Source organism: Macrobrachium nipponense, chromosome 14 (assembly GCF_015104395.2).
Source record: "Macrobrachium nipponense isolate FS-2020 chromosome 14, ASM1510439v2, whole genome shotgun sequence".
In the NCBI taxonomy this organism is placed as follows: Eukaryota; Metazoa; Arthropoda; class Malacostraca; order Decapoda; family Palaemonidae; genus Macrobrachium; species Macrobrachium nipponense.
In genome coordinates, this window is record NC_087207.1 from 62,277,763 (window position 1) to 62,297,772 (window position 20,010).

The 20,010-nt window shown below is 42.9% G+C and overlaps 1 protein-coding gene across 7 annotated transcripts in view; it reads right to left on the reverse strand.

The window, feature by feature from the left end:
• Positions 1–1,065: 1,065 nt before the first annotated feature.
• LOC135226551 (ubiquitin carboxyl-terminal hydrolase 28-like) overlaps positions 1,066–20,010 on the reverse strand; it is a 52,757-nt gene continuing 33,812 nt past the window's right edge. For 4 of the 7 annotated variants that reach the window (XM_064266214.1, XM_064266211.1, XM_064266213.1 and 1 more), the window contains one exon: positions 1,066–5,437. In XM_064266214.1, coding sequence (XP_064122284.1) covers positions 1,781–5,071 — 3,291 coding nt within the window. In that variant the 5' untranslated portion in view covers positions 5,072–5,437 and the 3' untranslated portion in view covers positions 1,066–1,780. The remainder of the gene's footprint in view (positions 5,438–20,010) is intronic. The other 3 variants (XM_064266217.1, XM_064266215.1, XM_064266216.1) reach the window with 1 other exon arrangement.

The window sequence follows — 20,010 nt, forward strand, 5'->3', positions numbered from 1 at the left end:
CCTCACCTTGCATTCTTCCACACAACATACTCTGGCGCTAGTCGAACTAGATCCAGACATCTTAAGTTTTAGGAAAAACAAGCCAAATTCAAAAACCAATCCACAATTAGCGTATGCCTAACCACCGATCCAAATCAAAAACCCAAAAATCAATCGGGATACTCAAGTGACCAAAAGTTTCAAAATCCAATGACGGAGGTGCAGAAAACACTTGTTGGCTGCACCGGCGACAGAAAATATCTGACAGAAAATGGGAATGGTTCCTGACGCCCGCCTCCCAGCGGCGGGAATGGGTACTACCACCTAGCCGACCACTGCGTGTGCCGGGAGTTTTGAAATTCTGTCGGACTTCGGAGAATACAGCTACGTATATATATATCTGGCAGGTAAGGTTCATGAACAAAAATATATGTACGTACACTATAAAATGGGATAAGTGTTTATTCTGGTAGATGAGGCTGCCTAGGATACTGATGATTCTTTAGTCATCATATGACGATTAACATGTTTTTGACTAATGTACATGTTAGTCTATGACACCTCAAATAATCTTTAGGAAGGATGAATGTATTAAAATTTAGGGATGTAGCCCAAGCACTGTGACTCCTACGGTCACCCAGCACTAACTGGTCTTTAGGAGATGGATTTGAGCTCAAATCCTTACCTCAGAAACAGACTTCCTTATGCCAAAATACATCTTGAGTTAGTGGATTAAATATCAATTAATTGCATGAATTAGTGTAACATGTACTACTTCTCATCGGAATTCTTAAAGCTAATCACGAAATGTGTCTCATAAAAACATTAACAGTCATGCTAGACTGTACCACAAAAGATTACCCAAGAATTAAAGAGGACCATAATTCAACAAGAATTAAAAAGACCATCATTCATGTCTCAAAAAAATTTATAACTGCGTTCTACCAAAAACTTTTCTTCATGAAAGTAAATGTTCAACCATTGAGTTAGGTGGAGATGACCATGTGGAATAATCTTTCAGTTATACACTACTAAAAAAAATTATAAAGAAAAATACAAGACCCTTTATACTAAAAACTTACACGTATATGATAGCAGCCCCACAGTGAATCTCAAATTTATGGGATCCACTTGATGCTTCTTCTTGAGTTGCTAATTTTGTTTCTGAAGTTCCTTGCACAGTTTGAACAGCAGCAGTAGTAGCAGCAGCAACAGCAGCAGCAGCAGGTGATGGGGTATTATTTCATTGGTTTGCAAGTAAGACGTAGCTATAGTACTGTATCTGTAGCTATATGACAGCATATAAAAATAATAAATAATTCCCAAACTTAACTTTCCCAATAGAAGACTGCACATCCAGTAATCAGGTAGAAAGCTTACCAAACATTTCATGCTTTGGCCTATAAAAGGTTAGGTAGGACTCTTATAATAAGGTCAACATTAAAACTGACACAAGTTTCTTGACCCCTTTTTAAGATACATTTGCCATACAGATATATATACATATATATATTTCAACATACACATGTATATATATGTATAGACATAATCTGTTCTCCTAGTGGCCAGAAAATGTACCACACTGCATTTATTTGTGATGCTTTCCATGCTATAGTAAATGATCTGAAATGCTAAAAAGCTACTGAGAGAATTTCTAGAGCATATATATATATCCAGCACACGTTCCAGTTTTATCACAGTTTAGTATGAATACATATCTTTTTATTCTAACACTTTCCCATACAATCACACTTCTCTATCACTTGGAACAGACATTTATTTAAGCTAAATAACTTCATTCTCACAAGTCACTGGTCTGGGCCTTAGACTTCACCGGAGCAGACATTATAGCTTTACAAGCATCTGTGTACTGCTTATACAAAGCTAATACTGGTGGAGGTCTAGGAATCTGACAGGGTATCCCACCTTTACTTTCTCCACCACCACCACTCAGAACCACCTCTAAAATCTGTTCTCTCAACTTCTTTTTTTCAGTGCCTAGGTCACATTCTAATAGCCTACAAAAGATTTGTCGTATATCAGCTGCTGTCTCATTGTCTTCCTCACCTCCATTTCCCTGGAGGCGATTTAGAGCGGGAACTACGAGGGATGTTACACTTTCACTGATTTCCCCAACTTGATCATCATCTTTATTCACAAAAGCTTGAACAAGGCGTTCACTAAGAGTCAATATACAAAATCGTCGGCATTTCCAAAGAATTTCTTTATTCAAAGTTTTCCTGTTTCCTGCTGGAGGACGTTCTTCCAGTTCTGCATGAACTTTACAAGCTCGAAGCAGTAACGGCAGTGCTCGTTCTAGGTTTCCTTTCTCAAACTGTCTGTGACCAAACACTAAGCACCAGGCACACTCAATAAGAGTTCGATAATGTCTTCGCCATCCTCTGTACTCTGGACCAACAGTCTGCTGATGTTGCTCTCTTAGCTGCTGCAAATATTGTGAAGCCTCAACAATGACTCTGTCTACAAGAGCTGAACGTTCACAAGAATTCTGAGCAACTTGCCGGACAACTTCGCAGCCATACCATTTCAAAAGAGTATCGACATTTTGTTTGTTACGCATCAAGTATATTCCAAAGTCTAATACTGATGGTTCACTGAAAGGGTTACTATCTGAGGTGACAAATCCTTGTAAGCGTGAGAATTCACGACACAAAATGGCATTTAACACACTCCCATGATTTGGCTGAACAAGGCTTCCATCTTTGGTTAAAGTATCAAGGACAGTTTGTGTGAACATAGTCTGTGCTTCTGCAAAAAAGTTAGCTTCATCTGTATCTTCCACACATATAATATCAGGAGAATTAGGGGCAGTAGCTGGAACCTGTGATGCACTATTATCCCATGGAGTAGATGCACTTCCTTGCTGCTGCTGTGAGGACACCCTAGCCACCTCTTTCCCTTGGTCTTTCTCATGTTTCAAATCCCACTCTTCAAGCTCACGCATAAACATCAAGTTATCATTCTTTACATATTCTTGTAAGTCAATGGAGATACTTCCCATCATGGATTCCATTGTTTCTGGGGGCTGGGGAAAAATCATTTCGTAACGACTCTCGTCTATGTACAAGAGGCAATAGGCACTAGCATTGTTCTGGCCACCAACACTATCCTGTAATAACTCATCCCAATTGGATTCAACAACTTGAATATCATTGAATTTCATCCATGCTTTACGGATGTTGTCAAATATATATACCCAATAATGACCACCAGATGCCTGGCCTTCATGAACAACAACTGAGTGCAACCTGTATGGAATCCTTTGAAGAACAGGGTCATCATACATCTGATCTAACTGTAACTCAAGATCGGAAATACATTGTCGCAACTCTGTCACCTGGGTGTTTATGTCATGCAACCAACGAGATAAACACGACTGCAAAATTGATAATTCTGACGTTGTAATATTTCTTGGAGCAGGAGGTAGTATTCTCATTCTCTTTGAGGGAGATGACATTTGCTGTGGTTCTTCTTCCAAAGTTCTGGGATTTGCTTCCTCATTGCAGTTTGTGGCAGTTTCCTCTTTTTCCAAAGATGAGTTTTCATCCACCGATTCTTGAACATCTGTTTCCTCCTTTACTATACCATCTAAAATTTCCTGTTCCTGAATATCACTTAAAGGTACATCCGATCCATCAGCTTTTTCAGCAGGACTTTCACTAACAGAATCGTCTTTTTTAACTTCTGGAGCCTCGGCCATTTCGACATCATTTTCATTAGCTTCAACTCCGTCAATTTCCATCATGGATGGTGATGGAACACAATTTGTGTCAGAGGGCTGGCCTGAATTAAGACCTGTTTGTGCAAAGTCCAAAGTATATCTGAGAATATCACTAATGGGATATTTAGCTTCTCCACTTCCATATTTTTCATACCTGTCCAAAGTTTTTGTCAAACTATTAAGTTCACCTTTTAACTTGGCGACTTTTGAATGCTTCTCTTTAATTAATTTCTTATTTATTTCCATATAACGGTCCATGTACAAAAATTCAGGAAATTCAAACTTGTTGTGTACCTTTTCTGCCCTCTTCTTTTCTAGGGAATATTCATAACGTGAGAGAGAAAATATCAGAACTGGAGGCAATAACTTAAACCAGGTTTCCTGATGAACAGGTTCAACAGTATCCCCAGTCATGTCTGGCATTGAGCTAACCATTGAACCTAAAATGCTCTCGTGAATTGATGAGTAGTTCATAATGTGCAATGGATACTGGCCGAATGTTTCTTGTTTTGGGCCATCATCTTCCTCACAATTTTCTTTTTTTGTATGGCCATAAAAGAGTCTCATAATGGGATTTTCAAAATCAGCATCTTTTGAAACATGACACTCAGATTCTTTTTCAACCCCTTGCCTGCGAAGGAGCTGATGATACTCCTCTTCCAGCCGTTCCAACAACTTGTGAGTAAATTCACAAACATCTTGTTGTGCATTTTTCCGCATTTCCTGCCCCTGAAAGATATGAACAGCAAAAGTAGGATCAATGTACTTTCTATTTGAGCCAATCATCAAGGAAAACAACTTGCGAAGCGCTGGTACAAGCTGCCTGGAAGCTTTCTGGGTCTCCTCCATCTGCTCATCAGCATCAACATTTTGGGAAAAATTAAGTATCATGTCCCTGAAAACTGGTATGTGAAATAAAGGTTGTATTATGACATTAAACCAACATGAGTTCCCTATGTTTTTCAAACCTACAGGAACACCTGCTTGTCTTTTGCGATCTTGAGGGTTAATTAGATCAATAGTAGCTTGAGGTGTTGACTCTTTGAGACTTGCCTCTAGAGCACGAGATACTTCTTGGTCTTCTGCTGATATCCCAGTGAGTGTTGCAGGGACCTGCTGGTCCTGCAAACTAAGAGCTATGGCCTTCTGGATATCATCGTTCTCATCGCGCGATAAATCAATTGTAGGGATGTCTTTATTAGCAGGTGGTTCCTGCTGGAGTGGGTGGTCACCTGGACCCGAAGCCGGCTTGGGAGGTTCGGATCCCACCGTGATGGAAGGGGGCATGGTGGCCTCCAAAGGGGGAACAATGTCACTCTCACCGGCCTTGTCCCTTGCCACCCCACACATGGGACAACTGCCTCACTCACCACTGAAAATATTTACAATTGTTATTTCATTTAGAAATATTTCTTCATTATACTGTCGCTATTTCAGAACACTGTTCTTCAAGTTTATATTTATTAACTTGAAACTGTCAAAGCAACCCATCACAACCAGAATTGCTGTAGGTGCAACTACTCTATCCTTTTTCAACTATAGTGCTCCAAACATAATGATAAGTGGCGGGCGATGTATTTTTAAATTTTATCATAAGTTCATGTAAACACACACAAATATCTCTGGCTGTATGGGCAAAATTTTTTGTAACTGTAATTACTCTTTTCAATAATTACTCCATTCATTTAGCTATAAGTTCATCTTGATTAAGATAACCTGAAATATAAAGTACCTTGTGTATAATATTGCAACACATTAGGAAAAATGCATTACGTACATCATGTTGTCAAATGGTAAATCAAATGGCAACATGTCTTCTCATTTCAATAGAATATTTATTTCCAATCTTAGATTTTCATAAAATATACAAATGCTTTATTAGATGAAAAAAAAAACCCACAGCTAGCCTACATATCTCCAAAACAAAAATGATATAATAAAATTAAGTTTCATCTACACTTACCAACGTAATTACATAGCTATAGTTTCTAACACGCGTAGCAACTTTTTATTTTTCAAAAATTACAGTGGTGCTTCGATAGTTTAGTGAAGGTGACAAGCGCCCCAACTACTTAACGCATTCTGTTTGCGCCCTTATGACCATGAGAGGGGAGGAGGGAGGGCTCTGATTCTGCTATTACTTGGTGAGTATATATAAAACTTGATTTTATTATGAAAATATAATTTTCATAAAAGTAAATTACGAAGTAATTACATAGCTGAATCCCATATTGATTGGGGGCGAGATGAATGGACATACAGGCAGTCTCCAGTTATCGTTGGACTCGGTTAATGAAGAAGCGCCATTAATCAGTTATCGCCGCCACTAACTGAAACTTGACGCCTTTAGCGCCATAAATCACTGAGTTTTGGTTAACGGCAGTTTTCGATTATCAGCACCCAGCTGAGAACGGAACCCCCGCCGATAACCGGGGACTGCCTCTATTCTACTTCAAAACATCATGGTATGATAATGACTTTGAAATAGAAAGGATGACTAGCATTGAAACAATGCATGTTGTTAACTGACCTGGTAAGAGAGCTACTGCAGGTGAATAGTACAGTGGAACCTCTATATACGAAAGTCCTTGCGTACGAAAAATCCAGGTTACGAAAGCAAAGACGACGATTTTTTTGCTTCTGTGTACAAAAATAATTCAGGTTGCCAAAGGGTGTATGTACTGTAAACCGAAAAAAGCCTGGGCCGCCGAGAACAATTTTAAAACTCGCGCGCCGCCAACTCTGTAGACTCACCACCATCCTCCTGCTCTCCAGTTGGTTCCTGATGCTAGTCACTACCGTAAGATCCTGCTCTCCTATTGGGCAGCATCTGTCCCATCATGCACCTACGTAAAGGCGTCCCTCAACCATTTCGTTGCATCAGCATTATCCTACACACGTGGAATTTATTCGTTCACATAGATTTTGTTTGTTAACGTAAATTTGTGTTAGTGATTTCGCTTTCTTTGTAGTAAGTTACTTTATCGTATTGTGTGTGAACTTAATTACTTACGTTATTAGCCATGGGTCCCAAGAATGTTGCTGCAGTTCACGGAAAGAAGAGGATGCTTTTTATGGAGATGAAGATGGAGATAATTGAAAAGTATGAAGCTGGCATGCGGTTGAGTGTGATCGCTAAGGAATACGACCGAAATCCGTCAACAATAGGCACCATCCTTAAGCAGAAGGAAGCTATCAAAGCAGTTACACCTTCCAAGGTCGTGACAAGAGGAGCCACATGTATGATGAGATGGAGAGGCTGCTTCTTGTATGGATTAAGGACAAAGAAATTGCTGGCGATACGATAACCGACACGGCAATCTGCCACAAGGCCAGCGCTATTTTCGGTGATCTGAGTGCCCAGGCCGAAAACGGGGCAGATGGGACATCGACGCCAACCCCAGACTTCAAGGCTTCTCAGGGTTGGTTTGAAAAATTCTGGAAATGGACTGGCATCCATTCGGTGGTGCGGCATTGGGAGGCTGCCAGCTAGGACATTTGACGAGATGACAATCAAGGAAGGCTACAGTTCTCAGCAAGTCTCCAACTGTGACGAGATTGGCCTTTTTTGGAAAAAAATGCCTCGTCAGACGTACATCATGGAGGAAGAGAAGAAGCTACCCAGGCATAAGCCTATAAAAGACAGGCTTACTCTTGCACTTTGTTCTAAGGCCAGTGGGGATTGTAAGGTGAAGCCCCTACTTGTGAATCATTCCAAGACTCCTCGAGCCTTCTAGGCCTACAAAGTGCTAAAGAGAAGCTTCCGGTGATGTGGAGGGCTAATGTGAAAGCCTGGGTAACGAGACTTTAGTTCACAGAGTGGGTAAATCTGTTTCGGGCCGACAGTGAAGAAATTCTTGGAAGAAAAGCGACTCAGTCTGAAATGTCTGCTGTTGTTGGACAATGACCCTGCTCACCCTCCTGGCCTCAAGGAAGTTATCCCAGTGGAGTATTCTTTCATCAAGGTTCTTTATCTCCCATCTAACACCACCCCTCTCCTCCAGCCCATGGACCAGCAGGTGATATCGAACTTCAAGAAGCTGTATGTATACAAAACATCTTTTCAAGAGATGTTTCGACATTACCAATACCACAAACCTCACCTTGCATGAATTTTGGAAAGAGCATTTCGATATCGTGATATGCTTCAGACTCATCCATCAAGCTTGACAGGAGGTTTCGAGGTGAACCTTGAATTCTTTGTGGAAGAAACTCTGGCCTGATGCCGTATCCGCCAAAGACTTCGAGGGATTCAACATGGGATGCAGATTAAGAAACAGTTGACAATCCTGAAACTGTTTCGCAACCAGATCTTTACGAGATTGTTGCACTCAGCAAGTCCATGGGGCTGGTCATCTAGGATGACATCAATGACCTTCTCCGGGAGCACAAAGAGGAACTTACGACGGATGACCTGAAGGAGTTGGAGGTCATGCAACATAACGTCATTCAAGAAGAGTTCTCTAGCAGCGGCGAGGAGGAGGAGGAGGAGGACCCTATGACAACGGCAAAAATTAAGGATGTTCTAGCTGCTTTGTAGAAAACACACCCCGAAAAGGCTTACACAGGTCGTATGCTTGCGCAGTTTGATGACCTTTGCATGAGTCGTTTCAGGAACATTTTGAAAAGCAGGCAGAAGCAATCTTCCTTGGATAGTTATTTTTTCAAGAGGCCTTTAGTAGTAAGCAAACAAGAAGGTCCAAGTGATACGAAAAAACAGAAAAAGTAAAAAAGTAAAAAAAATTTTTAAATCAGTAAAAGGAAAAAAAAAAATATTTTAAGTTTTTCATAAAGTTAAGTGTTTATGTTTTCTGCCATTTGTTAATGTGTTTCGTAAAGTTTAATGTTAATGTTTTCTGCCATTCTTTAATGTGTTTTGTAAAGTTAAGTGTTCATGTTTTCTGCCATTTGTCCTCCTCTGTCGCCACTTTCGGACATCGCCTCACTCGAAAGGTAAGGTTCCACATTTTACTACATATGTACGTACAGTATTTCTTGTACCCCGTACACTAATACACTTTATCTACCGGTCAGTCACAGTAATGTTGGGTACTGAATGGTCCAAATTGTTGGTCAATTTAGCTTTATCATAAAATTTACTGTGGTGTTTTTGTAGGGCTTGGAACGAATTAGGCAATTTACATGTAAAACGTAGTTCGAGATACGAAAAATCAGGTTACGAAGGCCGCTTCGGAACAGATTAATTTTGTAACCTGAGGCACTACTGTACTGCCTTTGGTTGGTGCTCATCTTCACCTGTAGTGGCGTGGCAGTTGAGCCGAGGGTTGCCTCTACACAAGTGTTGTCTTGCAACAGAGGGTAGGCCTGATCACTGACAAGACATACACATATATTAAGAGCCCTTGCCCTAGGTGCAGTACCAATAAAACAAACTACCAGACAACACTGTCATCTACACTTACAAAAAACCACTGCCCATCCATTAAGACTGGTGGGCATTCCAGGTACAAAGTATCCCAGGCTTCCCCAAAACTCGACACTGTACTTCAAGGCGAAGGGAAAGAGGAGAGTAATCATTCTCCACATGCTTCTTCCCACAATATCATGCAGGCCAAAGATAATGGATTCAGGGCTCTGCAATTTTCAAATACTGTTTCAACTTCTTTTAAGTAGTAGTGAGACAGGAAGATCAATTTGCATTTCCCAATGGTCGACTTAAGAGCGGACGAAAGGTACAAATTATGCTTGAAAGTGAAGAGAGGTAGCGACATCTTGGACTTTGTACGCTTTCACTTTGAACAAAGGCAAAATCTGAATCTGAGAATGAACCTCAGAAATCAGGTCCCTTAGGTAAAATGAAAATGTGTTCTTTGAATGAGGGTGAGAAGGATTCATGACAGAACACCAAAGGTTGCTGGATGGCCCAATGTGTTCTTCGAATGAGGGTGAGAAAGATTCATGACAGAACAACAAGAGGTTGCTGGATGACCCACTGATCTTCTCGGTCCGTCACAGATAATATCTAGGGATCTGACTGGGCAAAGAACCCTTTCCTCTTCCTCCAAGCCCAGGATTAAACTCTTAAGGTGGAAGGAATGAGACTAGGGCTTAGGGTAAAAGAGTACACTGCATCTTCTTGGGAGAAGCCTAGCCTCTTGTCACTAGCTTGCAGTTCACATATACACTTGGCAGTCACCAAAGACATGAGGAAGAGTCTTCTGAGTGAGGTCCTTTAAGGAACCAGAACCAAACCGAGGAGTTTGAAAGGAGGGACTGTGAGCCACTTTAGCATAATGTCTGGGTTCCAAGGAACCAGATTTGCCTCCTTCTGCTCAGAAGTGTCAAATGACTTAATGAGGTCATAAGATCCAGGTTTGACATTATGTCCAGACATCTATGCTTAAAAACCGAGCTAAGCATAGCTCGATACCCTTTAATGGTGGAGGAGGACAGACCTCTAGAGGTCCTCAGATAAAAGAGGAAATTCGCTATTTGTTCAAAGATGCCTCAGAAGAAGAAATATTATGTCTAAGACACCATCTACTAAAAACTGTTTCCTTTGCTTGATAAAAATTGCAAGAAGATAGTTGTATGCATCTTGCAATCGCTTCTGCAACTGCTCTTGAAAAGCCTTTTGCTCTGAAAAGCTTCTTGAAATTAGGTTGTCTGAGTAGCCACGGTTTTGGGGGAAGTAGCCTTGGGAAGTCTACCAAAAGCTGTAAAAGGTCCAGGAACCACTCCTTCATAGGCCAGAACGGAGCTATGAGGGTCATTGAGACATTGTGGTGCGCGACGAACTTATTCAGCACTTCCGTCACCATGTTAAAGGGAGGGAAGGCGTGCAGATCCAGGGCTGACCAGTCTTAGAGAATTTCATCTGTCACCCAAGCCAGGGATGGGCTGGAGAGGAAGAAGATGGTTTCTTGAGGTAGCAAACAGGTCTGAAGTCGGTTTGCCCCACAATTTCCAAAGGTCAAAACAGACCATAATATCCTAGGTCCACTCAGTGGGAAGGACATGCTTATGACGGCTTAGTTCATTCTGCCAGAACGTTCAAGTTTCCGTGACCAGAGTCACTTGATCCTTTGCTTTCGGATATATGTATATGTCAGTGTGGTGGTGTTGTCCGCATGGACAACTTATCTTGTTGTAGGTCATGGTCAAGAAGCACTGAAGACCTCGATAAATAGTCACTTGAGGTGCCGTGGAGAAGCCAAAGAAGAGTCCGAAATTGAAAAAAATTGCCCTGGAAGACAAACCTGAGATATTTCCTGTAGTCCGGATGGATGGGGGGTATGGAAGAATGGGCCCTGCATATTATTCCCAGTAGTCCGGATGGATGGGAATATGGAAGAATGTGTCCTGCAAATCCAACATTATCATCAATCGCCGGGTGAATGGAAGACATAACTGACCAGTTCGTCTCCATCTTGAATTTTGTCTTTCTTATTAAGAGGCTGAGGGCGCTTACATTGAGGACTGGTCTCCAATCCCACAATGCTTTGGGGACTACAAAGAGATAATTGTAGAAGCCCTATGTGCAGGATATCCTCAACTTGGTCTATGGCTCTCTTTAGAAGGAGAGAGGATACTTCCTTCAAAAGGGCTGGATGCTTCTCTGAGCCTTTTGACGCCATCAAGACAATGGGAGAAGTGATCAAAGATGGGTTCTCCATGAAGGGGATGGAGTAGCTATTTTCAGAATATTGACAATCCACCAGTCTGGTCCTTTGTGACTTCACTGTCCCAAAAATGGAGAAGTCTGGCTCCTATTGGGCAAAACCTTGTTAGAGCACCTCTGATGGCTCTAGCTGAGAACCAGATATTGGAGAGGGGTCTGGGCTGCGACTTGGTCTTGCTTCCACAAAAGGGATGTTGTTGAAGCTGAGAGACCGTCTCAGGCACCAATGACAATGATAAATCCTCGAGGTGCTTCGAAGGCTGCACAATGAGGGCTTGAGTGGATGTCTTCTGGAGGTCTGAGGCAATTTAATCTACCGTCAACTGAGGGAAAAGGTGAAGTGAATCCAAGGGTGAATATAATAACGCCAACCTCTGTGACTCCTCTGGTAGTGGAGTACCAAAGTTCTCTCTTCTTCAGAACCCTGAAAGAAAAATGGACCATTAGTTCCAAAGAGCCATCCCTTATGGCTTTGCCTGTGTACAACAGAAATCCAAATAAATTTGACACGAAGTGCTCATCCAAGTCCTCGTAGTCTTAGATCTTCAAAGTAAGATCAGGCTTCAACTGTCCAGTCTAGAAAGCTGAAAACCTCAAAAACCTTGAAGAGGTTCTTAACTATGTGGTCCAGCTCTGTTGAAGAGAACAGTATCTTTGCCTTAGTGAAGACTGAGTGATGGGGAAGAGTCAAGTCCGGAGAAGTCCCCTTGGGAGGAGGCGAAGACCCCCAAAGAGGGAGTTTCCCATTGGTGAACGACAGGGAGGATGGGTGAAAGCCTTACCTTGCTCCCTCTTTGCATAGAGCCAGTTTCCAATTTCTTTTATCGCCTTCTTAGACGAGGAAAGAACCATCTTAAAAAGCGGGATCTATCTTCTGGAAAGCTCCTCATCAGGAAGGAAGAAACATTTGAGACTGGGGCAGCTAGAGTGAAAAATGATGGGAAACTCGCCAACAGGTAGTGAAGAAGAGCTGCATATACCAAAGGAGCAGCAAGGTCTTGGTTAATCTTTTCATCAGAAGAGATTGGAGAAAGGGACAAATCCCGGGCAGACTTGAAGGAGGGAGCTTTCTTGAGGAAGCTCATGATTTCAGATAACTGTTGCCTGATGGGTGCCAGAGGAAACTCATCTTGATCCATGGTGGGCAATTGGCACTCAAGATAAGTAGACAGGTAATGAAGAGTTGGTACCAGGCTCAAGAGTTAGCGCTAGGTGCTCAGGATGAGGCGGGTGCTTCAGCCACCCATTCTGAAGTGGTCCTTTGGGAGCTTGAGATCCAAATGAGGGTACTCAATGACGGGTGTTCTAGCTAGAATGCTTCTGGTGAATACCATGGGTGAGTAGATAGTTAGGCCAAGGCAAAGACGGAGGGATCAACAGCGTAACTACAGGAAGGCTGTGGAATGGAAGAGGGACCTTCATCTAGGAAATCCACCAGGACAAGTAGCCACCTCCTTCACATGCACTTCACTAGACACTTTTATCACAAAACACTTTGTCCATTAGGGCATTCAGACACCCCTATCTATCACAGACACAGTATGTACTACCCAGTTTAACTTCTTATTAAACCTGGCTTCAAGGTTAGCAATGGCATCAGGGTCAGAAGCTTGGGAGTTAGGCATGGGTGTAAGTGGACTGATAGTAGTAGAGCTTGGAATAGGAGAAAAGGGGAACAGGGGAAGAAGGAATAGCAAGACAGAGATCCGACTTGGGCTTAGGGGAAGAATCTAGGCTAACAGAAGCCCTACTCTCAGCCTCTAGCCTACCCTGAGCCCTAGAGACTGCTTCTCTCTTCCTATCCCTTTCAAGCCTATTAAGGTGAGATTCAAGAACCTTCCATTTTCTCTCATCCCAATCATTGCTCTCATCACTCATCACAAGTAATCCCCTTAGAACATAACTGAACTCTTCAATTACTACACATGGTATGCGAATCAACATAACTTAGTCATTCTAGTTCCACAGCCTCCGCTACAGTAGAGAACACTAGAAGCACTAAAAACAGACATAACTAATTCAAAAAGCTGACAACACCTAACAAAAGCTTGAAGGCTACCCAAATGCAACAATACTTCACTGAATTCCAGTGAGAATAACCAAAAACCCAGTGAAAAAAGCTGCAGCAAGCTCGACAATGTTGACAGTGTGAGCGACAAAAACAAAACGATGCTGTTGGCTAAGTCATTCCAACACACTTGTTAAGTGGGCAGGATTTGTCACCTACACTAAACTAACGAAACACTACTGCAATTTTTAAATAAAAGGCTGCCACACGAGTTAGAAACTATAGCTATGTAATTACTTGGTAAGTTACTTATATGAAATATGATATTGTTATAATACAGTAAAGTTTCATACATACTTACCTGGCAGATATATACATAGCTAAGACTCCGTCGTCCCCGACAGAAATTCAAATTTCGCGCCACTCGCTACAGGTAGGTCAGGTGATCTACCGGCCTGCCCTGGGTGGCAGGACTAGGAACCATTCCCGTTTTCTATCATATTTTTTCTCTTCCACCTGTCTCCTTGCGGGGAGGCTGGGTGGGCCCTAATCGTATATATCTGCCAGGTAAGTATGTATGAAACTTTATTGTATTATAACAATATCATTTTCATACAATCAACTTACCTGTCAGATATATACATAGCTGATTGGCACCCTTCGGTGGAGGGTAAGAGACAGCTACTTCTGGAATAGACAGGTAAACAACATATGTTGTGGGTATAAAAAAACCTTGGCTCCTACCTGATAGGTGGTAGACTTTGTGGCTGTAGCCCAGGAGTCTGCATCACCTCAAGAAACTTTAGCGAGATATGTGATCTATGGCCAAGAGTTCTTGTGGGTCTGCCGAAGGGGTCTTATCCACTTACTCGGCAGAGCCTGAAAGGACTTTGTCAATGGGTGCTGATCCACTTATATGACAACACACCTTATGAAGGAGCACACAACCAATCCCGACCACCTGATCCTAACCACCATGTTAGTATTAAAAAATTGCTCCGAGTTATCCCCAAACTCTTCACAACAACCATAACTCTAAACCAAATTGCACACGCACACATTAATTTTCCAAAATAAAAATTTTATGATACTCGTCTAATAAAAGATATCACAAGAGTTCCTTACTGAACGAAAGTGACTGGCCGCCTGTGCGGCACCTGCACCTGCTCAGCAGAAAGTCTAGAACATATCTATTAGACTTATGCATCATTTAAAGGATTGGTGTTAGCTCCTGTACCCAGGATTGTGCCCGCAGACACGAAAGGACCTAAAGAAAAACATTTTTCGTAGGTCACACGGACGTCCTTTAAATAGTGAGAGGCAAACACTGAATTACATCTCCAATATGTCGCTTCCAAGATATTCTTTAGTGACATATTTCTCTGAAAAGAGAGAGACGTAGCTACTGCTATCACCTCATGAGCTCTCACTCTCAGGAGTTTCAAAGAGTCATCCGTGCAAGCCTTATGAGCGTCGGTAATGACGTTCCTGACAAAAAAGGCTAAAGCATTCTTGGACATAGGTCTTGATGGATCCTTCACCGAGCACCAGAGACCTTGTCTAGAACCTCCCAACTGTTTCTTTCTCTGCATGTAAAACTTTAGAGCCCTAACTGGGCAAAGAGACCTCTCAGTTTCCCTGCCGACGAGACCCGATAAGCCTTTAACTTCGAAGTTTCTCGGCCAGGGATTCGAAGGATTTTCATTCTTCGCCAAAAATAAATCTTTGAATGAACAGATGGCTGAATCTAGTTTGAATCCCACTTTATCACTAAGGGCGTGCAGTTCACTAACTCTCTTAGCCGTCGCCAGTGACAAAAGAAACAAACATTTTCTCGTTAGGTCACGAAAAGAGGCCAAATGCAGAGGTTCAAATCTTGCCGAGGACAAGAACTTCAGGACCACGTCGAGATTCCAGTTAGGGGGAGATGTAATCAGACTTAATGGTCTCAAAAGATCTAATCAGATCGTGTAGATCTTTATTATTTGCCAGATCTAGGCCTCTATTTCTAAAGACGGCCGAAAGCATACTCCTATAGCCCTTTATAGTGGCTACGGAGAGACGAGATTCCTCTCTCAAATATAACAGAAAATCAGCGATTTCTGTTACAGAGGTACTGGAGGAGGACAACTTCTTCGACTTGCACCACCTTCTAAATACTTCCCACTTCGACTGGTAAACTCGGATAGTGGAAGTTCTCCGGGCTCTAGCGATCGAGCTTGCCGCCTTGCGAGAAAAGCCTCTCGCTCTGACAAGTCTTTCGATAGTCGAAAGGCAGTCAGAGCGAGAGCGGGGAGGTTTTGATGAAACCTCTCGAGTGTTTGGGTTGTCTGAGAAGATCCATCCTTTGTGGGAGGGATCTGGGGAAGTCTACCATCCACTCCAGCACCTCCGTGAACCACTCTTGAGCTGGCCAAAAGGGGGCTATCAGGGTCATTTTCGTCCCCTTTGATGTCACAAACTTCCTGAGCACTTGCCCCGAATCTTGAATGGGGGAACTGCATAACTGACTACATAAGACCAATCTAGAAGGAAGGCGTCTCCTGTTAGAGCTCTGGGGTCTTCTACTACTAAGCAAAAGACTTCCAGTCTTTTTGAGAGGAACGTGGCAAAGAGGTCGACATGAGGAGTCCCCCAAAGAGACCAGAGACTCCGACAAACTTCTGAGTGGAGGTCCATTCGGTGTGAAGGACCTGGTTCCTCCTGCTCAGCCTGTCTGTCTCACGTTCCTTACTCCTTGAACAAACCTGTCAAAAGGGAGATGTTCCCCTGGGATGTCCACAAAAGAAGGTTTCTTGCGAGCTCGTATAGGGCATACGAGTGTGTCCCTCCTTGCTTTCGAATGTAAACAAGGGCGGTTGTGTTGACCGCATTCACTTGAACTATCTTGTTCCTCACTAAAGGCTCGAAGCTCTTTAGGGCCAGGTGTACGGCAAACAGCTCTTTGCAGTTTATGTGCCAGGACACTTGAAGAGCATTCCAGGTGCCTGACACCTCTCTCTTTCCCAAGGTTGCTCCCCAACCTTTTTCCTTTTTTTTCCCGACGCGTCGGAAAACAATACAAGGTTCGGGTTCTGAGTCTCTAGGGAAGTACCTTTGTTCTCCTTCCAGTGGGGCAACCACCATTTCTAAAGTGGGCGTTTTCTCATCGAAACTGGAAAATGGGAAAACTGTCCGAAAGAAGTCCTGTCTTCATGTTCCACGATCTTCTGAGGAAGAACTGAAGAGGACGGATATGAAGTCTTCCTAGAGGAAAGAACTGTTCGAGCGAGGAAAGGGTCCCTAATAGGCTCAACCATTCCCTCGCCGAAGTACGTTCTTTCCCTAAGAAGAGAGAGACTTTCTCTAAGCCTCTTGTTAGTCTCTCTTGAGAAGGAAATACTCAAAAACCCCGAGAATCCATCCGAATCCCCAGATAGACCAAGTTCTGGCTGGGGATCAGATGGGACTTCTCGAGGTTCACGAGCACTCCTAAGGTCTTTATCAGGTTTAGTGTCAAAGCAAGGTCCTCCAAACACTGTCTCTGACTTTGCTCTGATGAGCCAGTCGTCCAGGTACAGAGAGATACTGATACCTTTCAGGTGAAGCCATCTCGCCACATTTTTCATCAGGCTCGTGAAGACCTGAGGAGCCGTGGAAAGGCCGAAACACAAGGCTCTGAATTGGAAGATCCTTCCCCCCTTCATGAAACGGAGGTACTTCTTCGACAAAGGATGAATCGGGACGTGAAAATGATATTGTTAAGATACAATAAAGTTTTGTACATACTTACCTGGCAGATATATACTTAGCTATAGACTCGGTCGTCCCGACAGAATTTCAAAAACTCGCGGCACACGCGACAGGTAGGTCAGGTGATCCACCATTCCCGCCGCTGGGTGGAGGGGTCTGGAACTATTCCCGTTTTCTAAGCCATAATTTCTCTTCCACCTGTCTCCTGAGGGGAGGCTGGGTGGCCATTAATCGTACATATCTGCCAGGTAAGTATGTACAAAACTTTATTGTATCTTAATATCATTTTGGTAACCAGTAACTTACCCCAGCCGATATATACTTAGCTGATTGGCACCCTTGGTGGCGGGCAAGAGACAGCTAAAAACAAAATAATACTTAAACTAAATACATTAAAAACAGGGAAAAAACAACCTATGTTCTTGGATAACATAATCCATAGTTCCTACCTTATTGGGCCTTGAAGACTTCATGACTACTGCGATGAGTCTGCTTGCCTCAAGAGTTTCAACGAGGAATGAACCTATGGTTGAATAACTCTTTGGATCGTGTCAATGGGGGCTAGCCGCTTACGCGACAGAGCCTATACTGGATCGTACCAAGGGGGGTGGGGGCTGACCCACTTACATGGTAGAGCCTTGACCTTTTTGTCATATCAATGGAGACTCGCCCTCTTACATTGACAGAGTTAAGGTTATTAAACAAATCACAAAAGAGCACTGAAGCCAATCCCGATCACCTGACCATGTTAGTCTTGTTACAATCTATGAATTGTAAGAGGGTCCCTATTCCCTCTGACAACTAACCAATAAAAACAACCACCAATAAACAGTAATTTAAGCCTTAACTAAATAGGAAGGATTAGCCTCAGCCCCTTCTCCCAGCACTGAATTCGCCGAAACATACGCTCCCAGAGCAAAGCACTTTTCGTACGAAATTTTAACATCTCTTAGGTAATTCGAGGCGAACACCGAATTACATCTCCAAAATGTCGACTCTATAAGAGCCTGAAGCGACCATGTTTTGTGAAATGCCATAGACGTAGCTAGGCTCTCACTTCATGAGCTCTCACTCTGAGAACCTTGAAATGCTCTTCTTCGCAAATTTAAGGTGAGCTTCCCTTATTACATCTTTTATGAAGAATGTAAGGGCGTTCTTAGAAATCGCTCTTTTCGGATCTCTTACAGAGCACCAAAGACTTTCTTCTGTACCTTTCAGCAACTTCTTCTTCTCCAGGTAGAACTGAGTGCCCTGACTGGACACAAAGTCCTTTCTAATTCTCTCCCTGTTAATGAAGATATTCCTTTTATCTCAAAGCTTCTTGGCCAAGGCTTTGAGGGATTTTCATTTTTCGCTAGAAAAAATGGTTGAAAGGAGCAAATCGCTGAATCTTTCTTAAACCCACTTTACCTTTACCTTCCAAAGCTTGCAACTCGCTCACTCTCTTGGCTGTTGCTAACGCAAAAAGGAATAAAGACTTTCCTGTTAATAATCCCTAACGAAGCTGCGTGAGACGGTACAAATTTTTCCGACATTAGGAACTTGAGGACCACATCCAAGTTCCAGCTAGGCTTCTTGATTACATGTTCTTTCGTGGTCTCAAAAGACCTTATAAGGTCATGAAGATCTTTATTGTTTGTCAGATCTATTCCTCTATGTCGAAAAACTGAGGCCAGCATACTTCTGTAACCCTTCACTGTTGAAACTGCCAGGTTACAGTCTTTTCTCAAATATAGGAGAAAATCTGCGATTTCAGTTACAGAGGTACTGGAGGAGGATATTTTCTTTTCCTTACACCATCTTCTAAACAACTCCCACTTCGACTGATATACTTTAGAAGTGGAGACTCTTCTGGCTCTTGCAATAGCCTTCGCCACTTCTCGTGAAAAGCCCCTTGCTCTGACAAGTCCTTCGACAGTCTGAAGGCGGTCAGACTTAGAGCGGGGAGGTTTTTGTGAAACCTGTCGAAGTGGGGTTGTTTGAGAAGATCGTTCCTTAGTGGAAGCGATCTTGGCAAATCCACTAACCACTCCAGCACCTCTGTGAACCAATCGAGAGCCGGCCAAAAGGGAGCGATGAGGGTCATTCTTGTTCCTTCCGAGCAAGCGAACTTCCTCAATACTTCTCCTACTATCTTGAAAGGAGGGAAGGGCGTAAGCGTCCAAGCCCGTCCAATCTAGCAGAAAGCTGTCTACTGCTACTGCTTGAGGATCCGAGATCGGGGAGCAATAGGTTTTCTAATCTGTGATTCTTGTTGGTCGCGAACAGGTCTATATTGGGCCTTCCCCACAGATGCCAAAGTTGTTGGCAAATCTGAGGATTGAGAGTCCATTCCGTGGGTAGGACTTGTTCTTTTCTGCTTAACAGATCTGCCCGGACATTTTTCTCTCCCTGCACAAACCTTGTGAGGAGAGAGATCTTCCTTTCCTGTGCCCAAATCAGCAGATCCTTTGCTGATTCGTACAGGGAAAAGGAATGCGTCCCTCCTTGCTTCTTTTATATAAGCGAGGGCTGTTGTGTTGTCCGAGTGAATCTGAATCCCCAGACCTGAGACCTGTTCCTCGAAATGAACCAAAGCTAGATGAATGGCTGTTAGCTCTTTCTTGTTTATGTGCCAGGACACTTGTTCTCCTTCCCCAAATGCCTGACACCTCTTGCGAACCTAGGGTCGCTCCCCACCCTGAATCTGAGCGTCTGCAAACAACGCTAGGCGAGGGTTCTGTAAGCGAAGGGAGATTCCTTTGCTTAGTTTCTGTGGATCTAACCCCACCAACGGATATTCTCCTTGATCCGTTTCGAGATTGGAAAAGTCTCTCCCAGATTGTTGGACTTCCAATCCCACTTCTCCTTCAGATAAAATTGAAGGGGTCGTAGGTGAAGTCTTCCTAAGGAAACGAACTGTTCCAT